At 39.7% G+C, this 24,255-nt stretch overlaps 2 protein-coding genes across 2 annotated transcripts; one reads left to right on the plus strand and one right to left on the minus strand.

The window, feature by feature from the left end:
• Window positions 1–5,085: 5,085 nt before the first annotated feature.
• Window positions 5,086–13,788, plus strand: fam219ab (family with sequence similarity 219 member Ab). The gene is made up of 6 exons (XM_046035442.1): window positions 5,086–5,217; window positions 6,356–6,455; window positions 8,269–8,374; window positions 9,088–9,168; window positions 9,272–9,326; window positions 12,068–13,788. Exons 1-6 carry the CDS (start codon window positions 5,140–5,142, stop codon window positions 12,224–12,226), a joined length of 579 nt encoding a protein of 192 aa, XP_045891398.1. The 5' UTR covers window positions 5,086–5,139; the 3' UTR covers window positions 12,227–13,788.
• Window positions 13,789–14,113: 325 nt separating this feature from the next.
• klf9 (Kruppel-like factor 9) lies at window positions 14,114–20,338 on the minus strand. The gene is made up of 2 exons (XM_046035745.1): window positions 17,958–20,338; window positions 14,114–16,301 (listed from the first exon to the last, which is right to left on the minus strand). The coding sequence occupies exons 1-2, from the start codon at window positions 18,337–18,339 to the stop codon at window positions 16,021–16,023; spliced, it is 663 nt and encodes a 220-aa protein (XP_045891701.1). The 5' UTR covers window positions 18,340–20,338; the 3' UTR covers window positions 14,114–16,020.
• Window positions 20,339–24,255: the final 3,917 nt, after the last annotated feature.

Consider the following 24,255-nt stretch of genomic DNA (forward strand, 5'->3'; position numbering starts at 1 on the left):
CCAGCTACAATATTAAAAATGCTTATACATTTTAGACATTTATGCAGAAATAATGTGTTATAATAATACAAGAAGAGGAAGTGCCCATTCTGCGTGCCTATTAAGTCATTGTACAGTTGATACTTTAAGTACATTTTGCTGATAATATTTACAAACTATTAGTCAAGTAACATTTTGAATGCAGAATTTTTACTTGCACCACTTAATAAATGCAGAATATTGGTTTTCACTGATTTCATCTGTTTTAGGGAACTACTGACAAGATTGTAAGAGTCATGGATTAATCACATTGAGACAAAGAACTGTTTAATGTTATTTATTTACAGTAGAGATGGATCAGATGCATGTCCAATGATGAAACAGAGAGTATGAATACACGTATGCACATGTGTAAAACAGTGATTTATAGCACATATGAGACAGATGGTTAGGGCCTTTGGTGGGCTGTTGATTTGAAATTGATCATCATAAAGGCAACTCAACAGCTGTCTATTGTTTATCTGCTTCCTGTCTATTTACTTGCCTGCCAGTTGCACTGTCTTCCTCTTTGGCTGTCTTCCTCTTTCCTCTGTTTCTCTGTTCCCATCTAACCAGACCAGTGCCAGACTCATGCAAACTTGCCAGCACTCATTCGGTGATCTACTCCACTGTGACTGGATATGGAGGTCAGTATGTTCTGACTCACACAGATTTTGAACCACTGCACTGACCTCCACTGTTTTTCAAGTCAAATCTTCTATTCAAGGCAGCGGAAAGAGTTCCTTAATCGATCCTGTGTATGATACCAATGAAAGAAAACACTGAATAAGATATGGTGAGATTTGATCATCCATCTGTTCTCCTTCCCATCACACTTCCATTGATCCCTCCATCTCTTTGATGTTTACTTTGAGTTCATCAGTTGAATTCATTGAGTTCATTTGAGGCAACGCTACTGAACTCTGAGAATGCATTACACAGCACCAAAGCAATTTCCCGGGTCTTCCGATGATCGTTGAGATGAAAGAGGGTCACTGAACTCAACATGGTGTTATGTAATGATGAGGACAAATGCAGACAGAGTGATAACTAATAAACTGCCAGTAATCTGCAGCTCCATCTGCACTGCTGGAGGGGTTGCATAACCCACATCAGCCCAGACTGAGTCAGTGTTTGTGTATGTATGCGTATGTGTGTGTGTGTTTGTGTGTCTGTGTGTATGTGTGTCTGTGTGTATGTGTGTGTGTGTGTGTGTGTTGTAATATAATTTCTAAGTAATCAAATGTCAATCTATGTTTTGGACACTACATGCCTATAGTGTGGTGTTTTTTTTAAACATTTGAATTACATAATCCATGATTATATTTTGTGGCTCCAAACAGTGTATTTCAAGTGTGTTTGTGTGCGAGTGTAGGAGAAATAGCTATCAAGTCAATCTGTACACATAATAATGATAATAATAAACCTGATTCATACATCACTTTTCAAACCAAAGTTACAAAGTGCTTTACATAGCTGGCAAAGCCCTGCCTAAAGATGTGCACTCTAGCTCATAGTGGAGCAGCAATTCACCAGTATAAAATAAATTCTGTGGTTATGTATGATATGTCACAGTAACAGCATGTATGCAGAGAACAATATGGGGCTGGATGGAGCCTTGGGAAACCCCACAGGTCAGAAGGGCCACAGAAGAGGAGGCATCACTGACCCCTACCGAATGTTCTGTTTAATAAATATAACCAGTCAGGAGCAGTATCCCTTATGCCAACCCACTTTTCAAGCGGATTCAATACAATAGAAAGATCAGTTGTGTCAAACACTGAGCTGAGATCGAGTCAACAATCTCCAGCATAAGCTGTAATTAAAAGATTTTGAGGATTAAAATTTCTGAAAGATACTGTGATAATTCATAAGTAAACAATCTTCTCTATAATGTTTGATAAAAACTGTAACTAAATGGTCATGGCTATGTCTCTTGAAAAGTGGGTGTGCTACTTTGTGCTCAAGGCAGGAGGGAATACAGCCAGTGGACAGAGAGCAACGGATAAAATAGTGGGACCAAAACTGTTGGCATAACATCTAAAGGATTTTATGAGGGCTTTAGTTTGGCAGTTGTGTCCTTTAAAGTGCCCAGTGAAAGGCCCTCAAAATGACTGAGAAAGGCAGAGGGATTGCAGAATGGTGAGCAACATAACATTGCTTTGAGGCTGCCTGTGCTTAAGTATGAAGTAATTAAGTATAGTGAGTACTCTGCTGGTATCTTTGCTAAAGAATGATGCAAAAATGTGTAAGGGATACATGTGTGAGGATATTTTACTGTCTGGATGTATGAATAATTAACAAATTGACAAAATTCTAATCACATGTAATCAGATCTCCGTAACAGGACCCCTGTAAAGTCACAAACACTCATCACAGTCATTAAATCGATTTTGACAACAGCGCAGCTCTGATATCAAAATCATTATAATTCAGTTTAGTCAGTATGAATGTTTATTCTGTCAACAGAAGTCTAATTAAAGCATGAAACAAGCTGAAATAATGATGGTGATAGGAAAAGTATCAGTATGTATGACACAGCAGGAAAAACAATAGTGTGAGTGTGTGTGAGATATGTGGAGCAATAGGGTGAGAAAATTAAAGAAACAGAACTTAATATTTTCTTCTTTTCCCACAAAACCCCAGTGCCTCACAAAAGACAAGTGTCTCACATCACCCAAACTATTAAAAGCCGACCAGATATGCTGCTATATTCATATCTCATGCATATGCATGACCAAAAGTATGACCTCCACCTGTTTACATTTTGCAGACTAAAACACAATGACCTGCTTGACCCTGCTCACACCTCATTGTCATTCATTGCCCATCTAGCCTGTGTCCCTTCTCTCCTGTAGAATCAGACTGCCACCTGCTGGCTCAGCCTTTAATGCGTGTTGCCTCTAGTTGTAACCATGTTGGCTGCAGCAGTGGCTGACTGCTGCCAAGACCCTTCTCCATTATTGTGCAACAGACCATGCTACTGCTGCTCTCTGCTGGTATTTCCAGGTAAGTTGTGTCAGTGACTTTCAATAGGAATGAGTCACAACGTCACAAATGTTCTTCTGGCAGGTCATCATTAGCCACAGGTTATGTTAGCCTATTTTCTAGAGAATGTATAATTAATGTGCTCCATGATGGTCATTTGATTTTTTAAAAATTTAGTTTAAAGAAGTAAGATTTTTTGTGCCAAAATATATGGTCATCCAATAATAGTTAGAGGCACACTGTACATTACTATGATTTAAAATGGAAGGTTTAATTAGTTTTATAATTAATGTACAAAACTATAATATAGAAGGTAATTGTTACTTGGAGTGGATACCCAATGGGGGCATACAGGGAATGAACAGAAAAATGCAATACCCCTGCAAGAAATCCTATTTTTGTGAAGTTTCTAGTGATGTTTCTGTTGACACTTTCAGTGAGACTCTCTCAACGGTTCAACAGTTTGCTCTAAACTGCATTTCTTTGTATTTTACATACAATGAAAATAAAGTCTCTCTCTCTCTCTATCTAATCTGCAAAGTAAGTTGCATGAAATGGAAGTACTCAAGTAAAGTACAATGCTTCAAATTTGAGTAAATGTACTTATTGTAGTAAGTTTGGATTGTATTGCTGCATGTTGTGAGGTGTTCCTGTTATTGTTCCAATTCCCTGTCATTTGTATGAAGGTGGATCATTTGAAGGTCTCAATTACAACTGTTTTTTAAACTCATCCACATGTCCAAGCAAGAGTATTGTACCTTGTTCATAGCCAGTGTTGGAAGAAGAGTGAGACTCGACATAAGTAAAATAAAATAATGTGAAAACACAGTAAATATCAGTAAAACTGGTCATAATGCACACTGACCAGTGAGGTATATTATTACATATCGTTGTATTGTTGCTGAACACGGAGGAAGCATTCTAAGGTGGTAACCTTCTGACTTGCTTGTTGGGTGGTTTAATGTATAACAATACATCATATTTTATTAGCTGATGGGTTTATGTGAAGTTTGAAATTATAAATCTCAGATAAATGCGATTTAAAAGATTAAAAAGTAAAATGTCTTTCTGAAATATAGTGAAGTAGAAGTGTAAATTATTCTCAAGTAAAGTGGTACCTTGAAATTGTACTTAGTTGTTCAAAATGTACTTGACTAAATGTACTTAGTTACTTTTCACCATTGTTGATAGCAAACAGGATGCTAGTGTTGCCATGAGGCAGAAAGCTACTGCAGTTCCTTGATTGGTGACTGTGGTTGATTAAAGTCATATAAACTAAGTGATCCTAATTGTTTAGGAGGAAACCAAATATATTCAACCTTAAGAATATACTGTAACAACTATTACTGCTGTTTTACAGAGACATTTTTTAGACGTGTGTTTTGTCCCTGATCTAGTGCAACAATTAATTGGTTCCATGCTGTTTGTTTGACTGATTAATTTATTCCGTTTTAATTAAAATTCCTGGGCGAAGACAATTCTTAATTGACTTTCTGAATGATGGGTTGTTAAATGGTGTGCCTCTGGTCTTTCTAGTATTTTTGTAATAAAGGAATGTCTTGAGTTTGCACTGATCTGCAAGCTTTCAACTAGAGTTAAACATTAAACACTGCATTTCATGCAAAGAGTGCCAAAGTAGAGACTGCATAGATGGTCAATCCTCTAGCTTCATTCAAATAGCCTACTGAAATTTGATTTGAAACTCATATGTTACTCCAGAGGTGCATAAGTGAAAGAAAAAAAACAAAAAGAGAAACAAAACTTGCCTCACATAATTATATCAGATTGATATTATGGTGATTCCCTCACGTCACATCTTGAAATGAAATTACACTGACATAAATCTATTACTCGCTTTGCAGGGCACCGCCTTGCTGCTCTACAAAAGGCCCCTTCTGGCCCCCGGACCCTAGCTTGGGATACCCTACCCGGAAGTGGGTGGTGGAGTCACCGTCACCCAACTGGTCACACCACCCTCGACACACTGCCTGCTGGGATGAAGCTCGCGACCGGAGAACTACAGAGATTGTTACAAATTTGAGATCGCTCACAATCTCGGCGATAACTTGTCGAAACGACCAATTACCAACAATTAGTTTATAGGAGAAGGGAGGAAAGAGGCGCGCTGCCAAAATGATGGAAGAAATAGATAGATTTCAAGTGCCGAGTGCCGTGCAGGAGGCGGAGATGCAGGCTGAGATGCAGCCGCTGGTAAGTCACATTTATAGGCTGTTATCTGTTGGGGATAATCAGTCAGTGTTTGGTCTTATTTTCTATTTCAAACTGTTATTATTATTCTGAGGCCTGCCATTCATAATGTTATGCCTTAGGATCCCGACAGGTCCATCACCTGCCATCACCATGCGTAATATTGGCTGATGTATCAATAGAGCATTTTCAGCAAGTTTTTTCCACTACAGTGTAATGTTAAAATGACAGTGTAACATGTCAGAGGGTAATTGATTAGCTCTTAGACTGGGGTTATTGTTGTGTGATACAAGCAGCGTCCGGTCTGCTGCGTAGTGAGCAGCATCCGTCATGTCTGGCGAAAACAAGCATCCCATCCCAGCATTGCTGCTACATCCTCAGCATCCATGCAGCAAGTTGTTCCGTCTTCGACACCACTTACGTTGCCTTAACGTGATAATTGAGCGGTCTTTAGTCGCAAATAGGTGCTTGTATGTGCCATTAAACCTATCTATGATTTTAAAAAATCAGTGTAAATGATTTGGCGGTGCGCTCCGTGGCCTGTAGCGGGGCCCTGGGTTACTGCAGCCTGGAGGGCGGCCTCTGCTGCCCACGAACGGGGCCGCTGGAGAGCGAGACTAGACCCATAGCTGTCTGACCTGCTGTCTCCAGGCGTCCCCATCCCTGTTCTTCATGTGGCCACTGCTTGATCAGGTCGTTTTTCTCCTTATGTTTACCCTGTGGATATAAGATGTGAATTTGTAGGAAGGTTTCCCAAACTGGGATCCAGGAGTCCTCCAAAGGAGCCCAGAGCAACCTGCACAAATCACTTTAAGCTAAAAATGTGCATCCACTTAACATTTGCTCAAAGGAGAGACTGTAATTGTTATTTTGATTCACTGTTTCTATCAGCTGTAGTATGTGTATGTAGATATAAATACAGAAGAAACAAGCTGTTGTATAATGTTTCACACACTGGCACTCATTAGATAGAGAGAAACTGTTCCTCACGTATTTTATCTATTTATGTTTTATTCACTTTGTCTGGGCATAGTAAGGTCTATTATGCATTACAAAAAGTACATTAATTATTCATCAGTACCTCAGTAATGCACATTTCTGCTCATCTTTCTCTCCATGCCGTCTTCCCGTTTGTCTCCAGGACCCGGCCTCGTCCACAGCCTCAGAGGCGGACTCAGATACCAGAGAGGGGGAACCTGTCACTATTAACTACAAGCCTTCACCCCTGCAGATGAAAATAGGTGAGTAAGAGCTATAGTATTTGTAGGCCAAGTGTCTGCCTGTTGGAATCAGCACAGTAATGTATTTCCTGTCCTGTTAAAATTAATCTTTATGTGCAGTGTGTGACATTATCTGTAGGCAAGACAGAGGAATCAGAAGAATCTGTATACTAAATAGTGAGGATACATTTTCAGAGAGCTGTCCTATCAGAAGGCAAACCAAGAATGTGGTGATATGTTGCTATGCTGGTAAACAATTTAAAAGAAAAACAATCTGTTTTAAGGATGCAACAAACAGTATTTATCAATGAATCTGTCAATTTTTCTCGATGAATCCACTGATCATTTAATCTATAATGTGACACAAAATGTTGAAAACTGGCAGTCACAAGTTCCAAGAAGTATTCAGTTAAGACCCATACATAGCAGAGAAAAACAATAAATCCTCAGTTTTTAGATGCTGGAACTAGCATAGATTTGGTATATTAAACTATGAATTGATAAAAGTTGTTTTATCATCTCATTAATCAATAGCTTTAATCCATTTTATTGTTTGGCTTTTGGATACCATGGTGAAAAAGATTCTCATGTGTTTAAGAAAAGCTATACTCCTTAAAGGCTCACTTCAGCACCTTGGACAGAGTCCAGTGGTGAGCAGCAGCGTCTCTTTATTTTTTTTTTACTCCTACTGTAACACTTTCTTAGCCAAAGCCTTTAAGAACTAAGAATATTCAAGGATTTTACTATTCAGTGACAGAAATGTATGAAAAAGGTCCTTTTAAAAGTATAACTCTAGCATCCACATGTGCAGTAAAGTGTCAGCCACTGTAGAAGTTCATTTTACTCTACATATGTGACCACAATGACGGCTACAGTTGTGATTCATATCATTCTGTTTAATCTCACTGGTTGTTCAGAGTCTTTTTATGACATATAAACACTGTTATAAAAAACCCTGTCGATAGAATACAATTTGTGCATATTACTTTTATTGTGCATGATTGTTAAACTGGTCACTTTGATGCAAAAGGCTTAAATCTACATTTGTTGGCCTTTTAAAACCTTTTCTGGATTAAAAATGCAATATCATTAACTGGTGTCACAACATAAATTAGATACATTTTCTAATGTCACTAATGTATTAGTACATCACTAGCTCAAACTAGACTAATAGTATTAGTTTATTAATTTGTTATCTGATCAGTGATGAGAATCAAAGGAGAAAATGGGACACGGCAGCATTTGATATCACATGAGGAGTCTGTTGTTTCTAAATGTATTGTCTCGTGCTTTTGGCATTTTGTGTTGTATTGTATACATAAATTAAAGAACCTACTCAGTCCCAACAGCAGTGATCAGTTTCTGATCACGGAGAAAAATCCCTCCAGTGATCAGAAACTGATCTGCCTTGATCACATCTTGTACTGTGCCACAAAGCCTATAGTTTCTAATAGTACTATTAGTAGTATTACCTCAAATTCAACCCAATGACCTTGCCTAGTCATCACTCTTCCTGATGAGTGTGTGTTTAAATTATACAGATTTTCTTCTCAAATCTGGGGACCTTTTTTTAGTCAGTTGGACAACTCGAGGAGTTTGCAGTTTTGTTTTCAAACCATTGTGACAAAATTACATGCAATAGAAGGTTGAGAACTTATGTATGTCAGCTAATTACAAAAAGTTCCCTGGTTAATTTAGGAATCATACACCAAGCAAATTGGAACATTTAACTGATGATATCTTGTCAATCTGTAGACAATACTAACATTAGTTCAACCTTAATCCATCGCGTTTTGAGTGTGTGCGTGTGTGTGTGTATGTGTTTCTTGTGCAGAGAAACAGAGAGAGCTGGCTAGGAAGGGCTCATTGAAAAACGGCAACACTGTAGGAAGTCCAGTCAACCAGCAGCCCAAGAAGAACAACGTCATGGCCAGAACACGGTAAGAGGTGAACGCTGTGGTCTCTGTGGAGAGAAAACGACATTGAGACTTCCTTCCTCTGTTAGTTGCTGGTGTCCTACTGATAGATTACAGCAATTAGAATATCTTTTGTTTTAGTGATGAACTCAATTTAAGTTTTGATTCTGGTGTAGTATTGCATGGTTTGGATTAGCTACTGACAGTAGACCACAAAAATTAACTGTACATAAGCACTGTAGAGTAAATAATGATGTAATTTGAGAAACTGCATGCAAAAGCCAAAGAACAATACAACTTAAAATCAAGGCTGTTTTCACAGCATTTGTTTCACATTCATTATAACCGTGAGATAACTTATTACTTGTACTGTGTGTAGATTTTATGAGTAAGATCACAAGCATGTTATCAGGGGCTTGACCAGATGGAATTTATTCTCATGTCCGTTATCTTTATCTGTCAGTGGGGCTGGTGAGAGAACAGTTTTATTGATTTAGGGTTTGTAAGACTTTAGAGTTAGAAATGAGACCTCTTTCATGCTTCTGTTGTTACTGTAGTTCAGCTCTGATGTTGCCTCCAGGACCGCCTTCCTTTTCTTTCAACATCTCTGCCAGTCATGTTCTTACTCACCTCCTCCTGTTTGTGAATCCATTTTCCCTCCTCCACCTCTTCCTGTCATATTCTGTAGCACCCTTTTTTGCTGCTCTGATAATTTCTCCTCCGTCCTTTCCTACCAGGTTGGTAGTGCCCAACAAAGGCTATTCCTCTTTAGACCAGAGCCCAGATGAGAAGCCCTTGGTGGCCCTAGACACAGACAGGTGAACGCAGACACACACATCGATACAATTCTTTCCACATTAACATCCCAAAAACACAAATAATAAGCTAACATTCTTTTTTGTTGTTGTTTTTTTGTTTCAGTGATGATGATTTTGACATGTCTAGATACTCATCGTCGGGATACTCCTCTGCTGAGGTGAGATACGTGATGGAGCAAATATCTGCCCCTTCATCTCATTCACTCACTCCCTCGTCTTCTTCCCTCCATTTTCCATGATTGTAAAGAGGCCAAGAGTTAGGTCTTTATAAGCCAATCTTGAGGCAAACCCATTTATATCCATCCTGCTCATAAATGTTAATTCCGTAGGCGTGTGCGCTCGCTACAAGTGCATGATTACATTGCAGACGCACCTGCACACAAATGTGTATGAGACACAAAGCCGGACGCAAATGAAATGTCATCTCCGGGTGTCTGCTCCTGAAAATCCTGTTTTCAACACTGCTGCCTATATAAGTGTAAATCACAGACACGTCATCATATTTATTCCCCGAGGAATCCTCATTCCCACCCTCTACATCCATTTTCTGTCTCTAACAAGTCCAGGCTGTCCACCACGTTGTCAGAAATAATTAGCTAATATGCAGTAAATGTGGTAACCCGGTTTAGCCATTATCTCTTCTTTCTTTCTGCTAGCAATTAACAGCAAATTGTGAGCAAGCAATAAACCATGGCTACCGTATAATTGTACTGTAGCTTTATCAGAGTAGTGAATTGTGGTTGTTGTTGCAATTCAGTAAAGTATACAGGTAATACAGAAGACTAGGCAGTTCACACATAAAAGGTAAATGCTGAGATTTTGATAAAGAGAATGTTTCTGTTTTGCATGGAAACAAAGGCATTGTTTTGCAAAAACAAAATCACACCAGGACAGTAGTCATCATGTTCATGACAAAACTCACAGCCATCTGTGAAAGTGCCTTAACTCAGTTTGCCATGGTTACCATTGTAAATTATACCCAGTCTAAGTCATGAGCTCAGAAAAATTAAGATTTGTAAGATATATAGCTGATAAAGTCAGAGGACAGACAGGTTTGTTGGTACAAAACCCCCAATAAAATGGCAAAATGTCATTTGTTTTTAATATATAACATTAACTAGTGAGTTTTAGAGATTTTGTTACATTTGTACAGAGTCAGACTAGCTGTTTCCTTGTTTCCAGTCTTTGTTCTGAGCTAACCAGCTGCTGGCTTTAGCTTCATATTTATGGCTTAGATTTGAAAGTTGTATTGATCTTCTCATCTAACTCTCTGCAAGCAAGCAAGTAAGCATATTCCCTAAAATGTCAAACTATCTTCAAGCTCTATCAAATAGTTTCATAATGTTTTTGTGTTCTAGCTTAAAATTGAGACTCGACCCAATTAAACCCAACTAGTGCTAGCGAATTTAAACCAATACCTGAAGTGTTTATTTTTGCTTTCATTCATTAGTGACTGCTATCCCACTAGGCTAATTCAACCCGTTAGCTACACTATGTTTCAATTCAATTCAAATTAGCTTTATTGGCATGAATGTGTAACAACAATATTGCCAAAGCATCATACATACAGCATAAGAACAATCAACCCCATAAAGTACTCAAAGCGTGTGTGTTTGTGTTAAAAAAAAAATGAAGAAGTATTAAAAATTAAAATAAAATAAATAAATAAAACGGTAAGCTGTTTGAAACACACACTTGTTTCTTTAGCTCTTTCCACTGGACATTGTGTATCTTGCATGGCATGACAGACATGGAAGCAGATGATCACCACAGATACAGTTCTTAATAAATTTCCTTTGTAAATAAGCAAACCTCGACCCAAAACCAGCCCAAAGCTACAACATGTCTGCACTTGTTGGGTTCAAGCCTGGTAGAAGAATGCAGATTGAGTAAGTAATGATGGACTGATTACCTCACTATGGAAGTCCTAAGCGGCCATCCATTCAAATATTTATTTTACTCTGTATTCCTGTGAATTTTCTTGTGATCTCAAATAACAAACCATAGCTGAATACAGGGGTCGGCTAGTGTGTTTCTTTATGATAATTTCAGAGTGCTTTACAGCGTGGCTGGTTAGTTTAGCTGGTAGAGTGCAGGACTTGCAATCCAAGGATTGCAGTTTTGACTCCTGCTCTCAATAACTGATTTTTTTCTTCTTTTGTGTCTTTTTATTATCCTCTTCAAAAAAGTTGTTATGAAGAGATTCAGGGGAATCCAATCACACATTTCCCAATGGCTATTTCAGGAAAGCCGTCAGGAAATGTATAACCTTAAATGGATTCCCCTGAATGAGAAGCACAGGAATTTCCTCTGCCTGGGAATGATGGGGAAATGAAAAGTCCATAGGTTGATGGATGTGGACCAATCGCCATCTCTTCATAAGAACTTAGGATTATGAAAAAAAAAAGGCAGTCTCTTGAGAGGATTAAACCCCCAACTCCAAGAGAATAAGTCTTGTGCTTTACCAACTGAGCTAACCAGTGACACTAATATATATTGTGAAATTACCATTAAACCACTGTGTTAAACTACTGTTTTGTTATCTTGAGATCACAAGAACATTATCCTGTTATCACGGGAAAACAACATTCGTTATCTCAAGATCATGAGCTAATTATCTTGTTATCACGGGAAAGAGTAAAAAAATGTTTGAATCGATGGCTGCTTAGGGCTTCCATACCTCACATACTGATGACCTACTTTAGTTTATAATCAATTGTTCTGGGAGTAACAGGAAGTGAAATAGCATATAAAGTTCAGATTTTTTTTTGCAGAATCACATCTTTTCCTTGTGGCCCAGTAGCAAATGCTTTGTAGCCCGGTTCTAGTCCTCGGCCCTGAGTTTGAGATACACTGCTCCAACCCATCAACCTCCTCTGTCTTTCCTCCCCTTCTCCAGCAAATCAATCAGGATCTGAACATCCAGCTTTTGAAAGATGGTTACCGCCTAGACGAGATCCCAGATGATGAGGACCTGGATCTGATCCCGCCCAAATCAGTCAACCCTACCTGCATGTGCTGCCAGGCAACCTCCTCCACCACCTGTCAAATACAGTAACCCCGCCCCTCAGACCTACTGCCTTTTCTCCTTTCCACACAGTATAACCCCCCAATCTTCATCTGCTGTGAGTTTACTTCGCCACCAGAGTGGCGACAGTGAAGCATTGGTAGAGTATTGTAATGACAGTTAAGTGCTATGATGATAATGACAATGAGAAATAATCAAATTAACATATAGAAGGTTTGGTTTAAAATCTAGGAGAAGGAACACATATGAAGATATTCAATATGTATTTAAAATATGAGTAAAGTGGTGGTTTCCTCCTATGGTAGGACGTACACTTGTGTTTGAGAGCCCTTCTCCTGGTGAACATGATGTAACATATAACACACTGATATTGGTAGACAGAAAACAAAAGGTCAGTTGATGCTGTAAAGTGACTTCCATTTCCCTGAAGAATAAGAAACATTATCATATCTGCTGACTCAACTGTTCTGCTTACCGAATTCTGGTTGCATTTTTCTAGTTTGTTTTTGTTTAAATGCTTACTTTTTTTTAAACCGGAGGGATTGGTATGATTGTATGTGTTGACATGAAGATGTTTTAGAAGCACGGACTGCGGACTTGGTAACCCAAATAGAGGATATCTGGTACTGTATTCGTTGTACTGTACAGGGTTGTAGCACTGTAGCACAGGCCAGGTCGTTGCACTCATTCACATCACCTTCAACACTTTTGCTTTTGTTGCCCTACTGGCTTGAGATGTGTCAGTATAGAGTTTAGGAATGAATGAATGAACATGAATGGCTGAGGAACAAACTGCATGAAAAGCACTGGACTGAATTATTGAATGGAAAGTAATAAGTAGCCTGTTGCACATATGATTTTGCATTTCTATTGTGCAATCACATGCTACTGTTGTGGCTCTAGCTTGACTTGTTATTGTTTTGAATTTGCACATTTTGTATTTCATTTTTTGGGGCCATATCCGTGTACTCTTTCCTGCTTCGCAGTGACAGTGTCTTATCTGAAATGAACTGTGTCAAAAGGGAAGATTACATTATGTTACACCGACCCTCTAACACATGATACTCACATGATTCACATATTATCAAGGCCAAAGGGATGGTGGGGTGCCTTTAGACAGATTTTTTCAACACACTCTTTTGTGTACCCCTTTATTATACCTTCTCTTAGTGTCACAGAACCTGATGATCACTGGACACTCCCTTCTTCCCAGTTCTGTTTCCACCCTACAGATCATCAAGGGAGCACACAGATTCAAACACAAGAAACCCTTTGTCATCTTTTACACACAGACACACACACACACGCATGCATGCATACAGACATACAATGACAACATAAAGAGTGAGATGGCATCTATTTGTCTCTTTTGACTAATAGGTTGGCAATTGTTTTGTAATTGCAACATCAAGGATTGTTGACTTGGAACACTAATATCCTTAATTTACGACTCTCCCCATCCCCTAAATCAGCTGATTATTTGCAGTTAGAGTATGCCTTAAGTACAGAAAAGTTTAAAAGATGTGTGTGTTTATTGCCGTTTTGATAATTTAGTTTATTTGAAGAGCATTTGCTGTCTATGAATTTATGCTTCTTTTTTTTTACATTTACACACGGGTGATAATTGTTTTTCTTTCTTTGGTTTTCCTTTTTTTTAAAAAATGATTTTCTTGTATTGTAAACACTTCCATTACAGTATTTAACAATGTTATTGTTATGTGCGGTGTATAAAAACAATAATAAACACAAAGCTAATGGAGCACTCCCTGTTCAATCTTTCTGTTTTTGTTGTTACACCTTCTTTACACTATTACACTACAGCATTAAAAAAAAAAAAAAGTACTTCTTCATTTATAAAACTTGTGAAATAGTGTCTGATATGGTTGTGTGATGTGGCACAGAAATGAGGAGCAAATGTTTAGAAAGAAAAATAATTTTAATGTTAAAACTTTTGAGCAGTAATTATTACACAGCTATGCATATTGTGATAACATGGGGTCTGCGTTGACAGTCCCAGATTACAGTACAGTAGCATCAGAAGTAAGGGCTTCAACCTGAAAGGCACCGACATCTAATCACAGTTGTCATAATGCCAGAAAAGAAAAATATTTAACTTTACAAATGTAAGTAGTTTATGTCCTCTGAGCCTAACTACACATAACTTTACATCTTATCTGGACATGTTAATGCATTATGTGGCAAGTATAAAAATTAAACTAATGACATCAACAATGTTTCTGGCTCCTGTAGTGGACAAATGAGACCTCTAATCCCATTAGCAATAGTACAAAAGATTACCAGACAATTAAAAAATACATTGTACCAAACAAATACATCAGAACATGCTACATGATGTAATTCACTGATTCACAAACAAAGTAATAAACAGAGCGCGCCTCAAAATGCTAGGACAGAAAATAAAAAAGGGGTTTTATGACTTTCTGTAGTGAGAAATGTTGTGCTTCCATGTCACCACCACAGGGTGGAATATTGACTAAAATGACCATGCATGGCATTATTCCCTGATAAAATGCATTCCAGATACAGAGTAAACAAAAGTTTCAATGTACAGCAACTGGCACTGTTGGCATAAGAGACAGTCATTGATATTCTAAGTATTATTGAATATCAACATAAAGAATCTGATGATGTTCATACAGGTAGTATTTCTTCAAGGTTGAAAATGTAGAAATTACTCTTTGCTACAAAACCCTTGAAAGGCACACACATCCTTGTTTACAATCTTTAACTAAACATGAATCATTATGGTCTTAACACTAAAAAGTGTTTTAACAGCCAGGTGAAAAAGTAAAGTCTACTTTCCTTACCTGTTACCTTTACCCTGTTATGTTTTCCTGCACTATTGATACAATTCAAGAGCCTGAAAAAGCAACAGTATGTTGAAACATATATATATATAGTATCTCATGATGAATTAGCAAATAATTGCATCAAAACATTCATCATGATGTGACAACATTTGTGTTTCAACACAGGAAACGTGCTGCCTAAACCTAGCTCACAGTGTACCTGATTTACTGAGTCTATGTCTATGGCCAAATATATGAAATAAAATACCCAAGCTCTGCAATTCTCTATATTATATATATATATATATATATATATATATACATATGAATCTATATCTTTGTCTTATTACTCTATAATAATACTCAACTACATCATACTGAGTATATCACCCATCTTAAAAGGTAGTCTGTTTAATCTATTTACATGATAATACTGCTATACTGTACATTTGCCTTGTCCTGGACAGGAGAGTAACTGTACTAGTATAGTGCATGTGTGCAACAGTAATATTTACTGCCGACTATTCCCAAAATGTCTTAACCCACAATATCTCAGTCATAATTTGTTTTCTTATTCTTGTCGTCACCCACAAATGAAAACTGTGATGCAAAGTGAACGCATGTAGTGTTCATGAAAACTAAATGTACATGAATGCCTCTAGGATTGCAGATTTTTCCAGGGAAGGAAAGAAAATCACAGCAAAGTAAAACTCCTCACAAATAGCAAAGCTACTAGAACCACCCTGAAAAACCCTTAATAAATAACAATCATCTCAGGGAATAAGAGGAGGACGTTCTAGTTTGATTACAGTCAGGTTCAAGCGTATGTTTCTCTTTGCTCTGTTGCACAACGTTACATGCATAGACAGAAAAGCTTAAAATAGTGGTCTGGCTGGTTGAGGTGTGTAAAGGTGCACACATCACACATGCAGGTGTGTTTGTGTTTGTGTCTGCTTCTCTATCTACCGCATGTACTTTTATCCATAGCCTATATGTACAGTATGTGGGTGTGTCTCACATCCCAGTAGGGCTTTGGTCTCCAGAGTCAGAGGAACACACGGACACAGAGCAGCGGCGTCTCTTGGCCGCACTGGAGCCCTCGAGCATGCTGGGATGGAAGCCTGCGTGTCGCCGGGCGTGTTTAGTCAGGTGGTCGCTCCTCATGAAGCACTTGTCGCACATTGGACAGTTGAAGCGCTTCTCGCCGGTGTGCGTGCGGTAGTGACGCGTCAGCTCGTCTGATCGGGAGAACTTCTTGCCGCAGTTTGGCCAGGTACACTCGAAGGGGCGCTCACCTGAGGAAACAAGTTTTGTATTAGTGCACTTTCAAGGACTTTCCTTTGACTGCATTTAGAAGTGTATAAACTCCAACCCCAACCCCTGTGTTAGTTCATATTGACTTCTCTTTCTTATTATTTGAGGATAAAGGAGACAAAATACAAACATTTTTATTATGAAGAAATGTTTAATATGCTATCTGTGCTATATATGAATAACCGTTTTGCTTTTGTTTGCTGAAAATTCATTCACAGACAAGAAATGTACTGCATGTTATCCTCCATAGTGATTTTACTTGGGTTTGAGGTCAAATAGACCTTTGGGTGGTCAAATTTGTTAGACTTATGAACTTTTCAGGTAACAGAAATACAAATGTGTAAAGAGCTGTGTAAAAGCACTGTCAACAACAACACACACAGAACATTAGGGTTAATCTTTATCAGTGCAACACCTCATCTATAAACTTTACTCTAATCTGTGTTCACGTTTTCATTAAAAACACACAGACACAAAATTGATCAAGTGAGAAGAGGACAAAGTACAGACTTCACAAAAAGACTGCATGGGTTGGGTTTTTTTTATTCTCCTATAGCAAATCAAACTTTTGGGAGGGCCTGCTTAAACAGCATTTCTAGGAACTATTACAGAACACATTGACTTAAAATGGTAAGTCACGATAAGAGCCCAGTGAATGAAAAAAAAAAGAAAAGAAGAAAAAAACAACTATGGCTACTTCATCCTCCTCCACGTGCTCGAGTGAACCACGTGTCTGCCCTTGTTTACAACCCGATGTGAGGGGAGTAGAGGGGGCGGTGACGTATGAGGAAATGGTGGTGCAGGGAGGGTTACCTTCGGACACGGACAAGAACGTGTGGGGACAAACAGTGTCGCAGTGACCTGCATGTGAATCAGATGCTAAGCTTTCGGTATTTAGGCTACTGTTAGCCTCGTGTTATTACAAAGCCCTGATGCATGTAAACACAAAAACAGATTCATCTCTTGGAAGATAACCCGAGGTTAATAACACTAACAACAAGCATTCGAGGCATCATTTGGATACGATCAGATATCCAAATAATCCATGAATTATTAATCACACCTGAACACTCACCACACATATGGGCAGTGGCACGCGGTGTTCCCAGATCGGTGTGGGTGCGCGTCAACAGCACATTAAAATACGCCCCCCTCCCCCCGCTCAGTCAGTATCTGTTCCGCTATGGGCCGGTCAGTCACAGTCAGACCCCCAGCAGGGGCAAATTCACAGGACCGCCTTTCCTATAATCTGTTATTTATTTGCAGGAACATGTGGTCTCTCACTTAACCCCTGTCACCACACAGACGGAACGTGGACTGTAGGTCTAGTCTAGAACACGAAACGTGCCTATCATGTTCTTAAATATTAAACATATAACGACCTCTTCATTTTTGGGGTACTATTTTCTGTTACAGCCATTCTAAAATGTAGACAGACTGACATGTCACTCATATACACATGTGCCCACCAGACATCCTCAGAACCGACAGGGTTTTAACAGTAATGGGGCATTAAAAAACAAAAACAAAATGATGGCAGAAGAGGCCCAGAGCGGTTTTGCTGTCGTCAACAGAATCGAACCCATTAGTTTCGTTGGCTTATTGTCGCCCACGCCTCCAGCAGAACCTCCACTTACCGGTATGGACCCTTAGGTGGGCTTTGAGGTGGGATGACTTGCCGTACATCTTTCCACAGCCAGTAAAGGGACAGCAATGTCTTTTCTCAGGAAACTCTTGTCTCGCCGCCGCCTCCGCCCTCTTGTTCCGGGACTGTTTGGGAGCCACTGAGTCCCGGCTGTCCCCGGCGTTCAACCGGCAACTCCCCAGCTCTACCTTTCCCTGCGCGCCGGCGTCGCTGCCTCCGGCGCTGATAGCGTTAGGGTTACATTTGTTCAAGTCCAGTAAAATCATTGCCACCATCAGCAAAGTCCTGTTCTCCTGGTTCTCTTTCAACATGTCCTCTGTCCGACCCGGTGGTCGGCTGGGGAGACAGTCTGCGGAGACGTCGACCTCCGACATCACTACAGCAGATCCGGATGGGGAAAAGAAAGCAGTGTATCTAGGGTAGCTGTATATATTCAAAAACAATCCGACAAAATGGATACAATAAAGAAATCAGACCGCAGTCCTGCCAGGAAACATGCGGTTAACCATCCACACGTGTCGTCTTCGATGTGGCTATTCCGCAAATGCTGCGTTTTCCTGTTGAGGTTGCAGGGATAAATAAACACCCCCACAGGACAGACAGGATTTACAATCGTTCCCAGCGCTTCCTCTATGCTTCTCCCTATAAATCCCTTTTTTTCTAACTGCCTTATTAATAAGACAGCGTTTAACCGACCGAGCTATTGTGTCTGCGTTTATTCCGCCTTTCTGTGCGCTCCCACACATGCGTCAACTGTCCTATTTCACTGAGAGCGACACATCTCCCAACTCCAAGAAACAATTTCGCGGAATCCCGCGGCGTCATTAGAAAACGGGGCTGTGATTGGCTGGGAGGAAACGTGACTCGTTTTTGGAACTTGTGAGTGATGGAACACTGGGCCAATCAGAGGCAGGTATTGGTGGAAGAGAGCAAGCCCACATTGATGCTACCTTCGGGAACTTAAGGTGACTAGGGAATGTGGGCAATGTTGCATCCGTACGAATGGAAAATATACAGCCTGCAGTCGCATATAGCACGCATATACAGGATATATATATTTATGCGCGCTATAGGCTATACAGCTATTCATTCTCACATAGCAACTCAAAGCATAGTGGGCTGTATGTTTCTTGTCTGCGGCTTGACTGGTCCATTTAGCTATTACCTGCCATGCACAACACATATTTACGACATGTCTTGGAAAAGCACTCCAATGCAGCATCTCAACCGGGGTACACTAACTCGTCACGCCCTATAGCCTAGGAACCAAACTGTTGCCTCATTCTGAAGAAACCCGTTTCTTGCGGAAGCCTGTTTATATTATGATGATTATATTTTAATGTGTGTGTTTTTACTGCCATATTTTTAAAGAAGCTTGCTAGAGGAGGAATGAATGGATTTACATTTATTTTAAATCCACCATAAGCAAGATCACCATTTGGACACTGACTGTGGGCGAGAACAACGGAGAAAAACAACAATAGACTTTAGAATTGCCAAAGAGCAGAAATTAGATGCACTGCATCAGATCACAGGCCATACTGACCACAGAGTCTGCAGTCCGAGGTTGGTTTTGCTTGAAGTACCGCTTGCAGCGTATGAATCAGTGAAGGTCAAACCATGCAATCAGTTCAGGTTAAGGGCAGAGTTGTACAATAATGCATCTGTTCTTTAGTCCAGTCCGTTTATATGGCCTATGCTTTTTGTACTTTAGGCAGCAATTGTTTACGTTTATGTAAATCCTTATTTTTTGGCATCATAGCATTTCCGGGTTTACGGGTTAGATTACCATACTGTATTGTGAAAATAGGGCCTAACTGAGTAGTTGTCCATTTGGAAAAAGAAACTGAGTGGTAAAGCCTGACGATAGTACGGTTTCTGACAGATTATGCATCAGCACCAACTAGCAGCTGCAGTGGCATCCAAGCATAGCGGACACATCAGGATTTAGGGGATGATCCATAAATCTGTCAGGACAAGAGAGACATATGTTTGTTTTCATAGAATCCAACCGACCCATAATGCATTAGCTGCAGCCAGCTCCCACTTTGTGTCCTAGTTTCAAAACCATGGTCTGATCCTAAATTAGGGCAGACCTCAAACACCTCCGTGCAGATGAAATTTTATGCTGTCAGTGTCAGTTTTGTGTGTTGTTGCTATCTCCACACGAGAAAGATATGAGACATGTACACACATTAAAACTACATGGAAACATTTCGTCTGTGCCTCAACACTTCCATTCGGAGTGGACTTCTGCACTCTCCCTCTCAGGGTTTTATAGTGCGGTCTAGAGGTGTTAAGTGGATCTACTAATCTTGCGTCTAACAATACATGGACATTCAAGAGCTTATATTTATATATAAGCCTATATAAACACTCTGCAAGAGAGGCTATGCAGTCAGTTTACTTGAGAGTGTAATGACACCCTCAGCCAGAGATGGGGGGGTCTTCCAGTGCCCTGGGTGGTTTTTCATGGGTAAAGTTCCTAGAAAATCCCACTTTGCTTTGTGGGAGCTGCAATTGAGCAATGGTGCCTCTGTGTAGACATTATTAGGATACATGCTCTTCCTGGGGCTGTTTACATGAGAATGAAGTGGCTCAGTCAGTCAAAGTAATGACACTGCACTTTTGTTGCACACAGCCCAAAGTCAGATGCAACTGTGCTTTCCTCAAAGATACATCACGAGTATGTGGCTGTGAGACTACTCTATACATTTTAAACCGTAAGAATGTCACAATGTAGCAGCATTTCACCACAGGCAAAGAGTGTCACGCCCCTTCAGAAAAAAATGCAATAATACACATCTTATCCTGTCTGCACTGGCTGCAGCAGTGACTCACTGTCTAATAGCAGATTTATCGTGATCCCTTAAATTATAGTGCTCACACGATATGAGTGATAAAATGCACAAGAGGAAAGGTTCAAGAAAAGCAGGGGTGATAACACAAAGTCCCTGTTTGAGACAACAGATGCCGTGCACGGCGAAAACACTGCAGGAACTTCTCGCCCTTTTTTCCCGGATCGTCCCGTACTGGAACCCCGCCTCCACCTTGCTCGATTCGGTGGCAGAACAGCCACGTTTCCAGGAAATATTTGGCTGAAAAACAGTTCCTTGGCCGGACGGGTACAGCCTGCAGCCGCCCTCCAGCTCCTCCTTCAGCAGAGCTGTAAACATTTCTTCATAAGAGGAGGTGCTTCTGCTTCTGCCGCTGCTGCCCTTCGCTTGTCTTCTCACAACAGCGCAAAAGTTCAAGAGTGCACGGCGCATCTGGGTCATGTTGTTATGTTTACATGAAATGGTGATTGTGTCAGAGATGAAGCTGTTTTAGTTTGCGGGCGCCTGCGCGTGCTGCATCAGAGAGGGGGTGGAGGGGGCACGTGCGTAATCTCAGTACAGAATGTTCCTTTCCACGTGCGGAGTGCGCTGACAGGCGTCCTTACAGATACACACTGTAAATAATCAGCTCATGTAATATAATGCATTGTTACAGAGGAAACGAGCTAAGTAGTTGAAATTAGCCCCAGCAGCTAAAACATTAAAATGCTGCATTTAGGATACATGTAAACGAATTATTAGGCCTAGTCTAACAGTAGTACACTTAATGCATGCAGTGGGGGGGGGGGAGGGGGGAATAGTAAAAGTAGCCTACTTGTTATACAGCACTTTCTGCGTTTTAATATTATGGACTATAGGTGCAATTCAATAAAACACAGAAAACGTGAAGCTAGTCAGTTTTGAAGAGAGTAAAAGAGGTGTGGGGGTGATTTTTGTGGCCATATGTAGTGGTGCCAAAAGATTTTGTTACCACTGTCCTAACAGGAACAACTTACTATTAAATGCAGCCATATCAGTCACTTCAAACAACATTATAAAAACTATGACCTCAAAATTGACCTTAATGGAATAGTATCAACAAAGAAAGTGAACATTTAGAACATTGTGTGCTTTACAAAGGAAACATTAATCACCCCAGTACCACCTGTAATGCAGGTTAGTGTTCTTAAAGAAGTTTTTGCAAAGACACACACACATGAATGCAGACTTGTTGAAGTGGTGTTTTTCAGGTTGTGAGCTGTTTTTTAATTTAGCACACCAATGCACATACTTTAAAACCCACACAGCCAGCCAGAGTCAAGGACCAGAGCTGTACCATGAAGAAGTGATGTGTGTAAAAGTGTTTCCAAATGGCAGAAAACGTGGCAATTGTCTTGAAATAAATTATACAAATTGTACATTTTACAACACATCACACAATATTTCTCTCTTCTCAGGAAAAAGTCAAGGCTGTGTTTGTGCCTCATGGCAGTGGGTCAAGTTTTAAAAAATGACAGTCCACCAAGCAGCACCTGTCCCCCTCATCTCACCAGCAGCAAGGGGGGGCTGACATCCTGCCTTAACGGCAGTACAGCTGGGCTCTTGAGCCTAGTTTGAAGCTCACAAAAGTTTAGTCCAACAAGCTATAAACAACACTATGAATCTTAAAGTCCTAAATGGAACTGCAATGATTAATCGATTAGTTATAAACTATTAAATTAATCAGCAGCTATTTTGATAATCAATTCATCGGTTTGAGACAGTTTTCAAGAAAAAAAGTCCAAATTCTCTGATTCCAGCTTCTTAAATGTGAATATTTTGCGGTTTCTTTACTCCTCTCACAGTAAACTGAATATCTTTATGTTGTTGACAAAACAAGACATTTGAGGGCGCCATCAATGTCATTTTTCACAATTTTCTGACATTTTATAGACCAAACAACTAATTGATTTATCAAGAAAATAATCAATAGTGAAGAGTCAGTAGTTGTAGCACTACTACTAAAACTGACATGACATTACTTACAATTCTCAGTCACACACACAATAAGAGTCAATCGTTATGTCATTGATTGGTTAATAAAGATCCCGGTGAAGTCAAAACATGCGAGACACGAGGTACCAATCTATTTAATTTTTTATTTAACAATGCATGCCAGACATGATCCTATTCACATTGAAGAATACAGATTTGTATTTGCATCCAAATACTCACTACTTTGATTTCATATTATAATCTCTCTCTATATTTCTCTCAGTCATCTTTACAGGTCATTTCTGTACACTCTGAGTGGAAGAACTGCATGCATTTGAAGGACATTAAATAAAGTGTAACCAGTAGGGGGGAATGTCCCTTTCAGTTGTAGAAGCGTAACATCAGCAGTTATTGCAGAAAAACACATGTGCGTGAAACTCTCTTTAGCTTACGACTCACAGGTCGTCACAGGAGGGAAGGAGATATGTTGATTATCATCATGTGCTCATGATTCCACAAAACTGTAAGATACAGTATAGGAAAATATTTCAAAAATACTGTACATTAAGAATCTGTTGGATTATGTTGTGTCGGCATGCCTCCCTGTTACTGGTGTCATCCACATGTCCGGGTTCACACGCATATACACACACGCACACCTCCCATCAATACCTTCCACAACAGTCATGTCAACATCTCACAAAACCATTTATAGAATCATGTTCACACGAGTTTAGAAATGCTACGGACATGTATACTATCTCATATTCCTTACTGCAAGGATGAAATAAAAACAAAGAAGAAGAATTTCATTTTTCTATCACAAAAGGTCAAATAGGAGGGCCTAAACTTTCAGTCCGACACAGTCATCCTGTTTAGCCATGCAAAACTGAGTTGAGCTGTACGACCTTTGTTTGGCTAACCCTGTCTGCCACAGCTGTATAGGCCGGTCAGTAAAGCACAACTCCATCTGCTTTGGCAAAGTTTGGTTTGGTTCAGTGTTTGAGGGTCAACTGTGCGTGACCAAAGCCCTCTCTAACAAAATGTAATTCTTGTTGTGTGGATTAAGAACTTAAACTCCTGTGGGTGAACAATGTCAATCGATCATGTATGAAGACATTCATTCATATTCTATTGCCATTTCTGAAAACATACAACACAAAATACATAGATTTCCCTAAGATCCTCATGGACTCTGGGATAGACTCATAAAGCACAGTGATCATATTGGAAGCCTTCTGCTAAATACTAATTCCATTCTCTCTATATCTTTCTTCCCACCATGATTCCATGATATACTTCGTATCTTGCATCACTGTGGTAACGCTGTCCCTGAGCATTGACTTGGGGTCAACCTTTCCTCTCTAAAACACACTGTAACCTACATATTCGTTCAGGAAATTGCAAGTCTGATTCTTTGAACGTATCGACGGGCTACAACATCCCATTTGCCATCTTATAGGTATATAAGTGTTACTCCCCAATCTGTCCAACCCACAT

This window comes from Micropterus dolomieu, linkage group LG21, assembly GCF_021292245.1.
Source record: "Micropterus dolomieu isolate WLL.071019.BEF.003 ecotype Adirondacks linkage group LG21, ASM2129224v1, whole genome shotgun sequence".
NCBI classification, from domain to species: Eukaryota; Metazoa; Chordata; class Actinopteri; order Centrarchiformes; family Centrarchidae; genus Micropterus; species Micropterus dolomieu.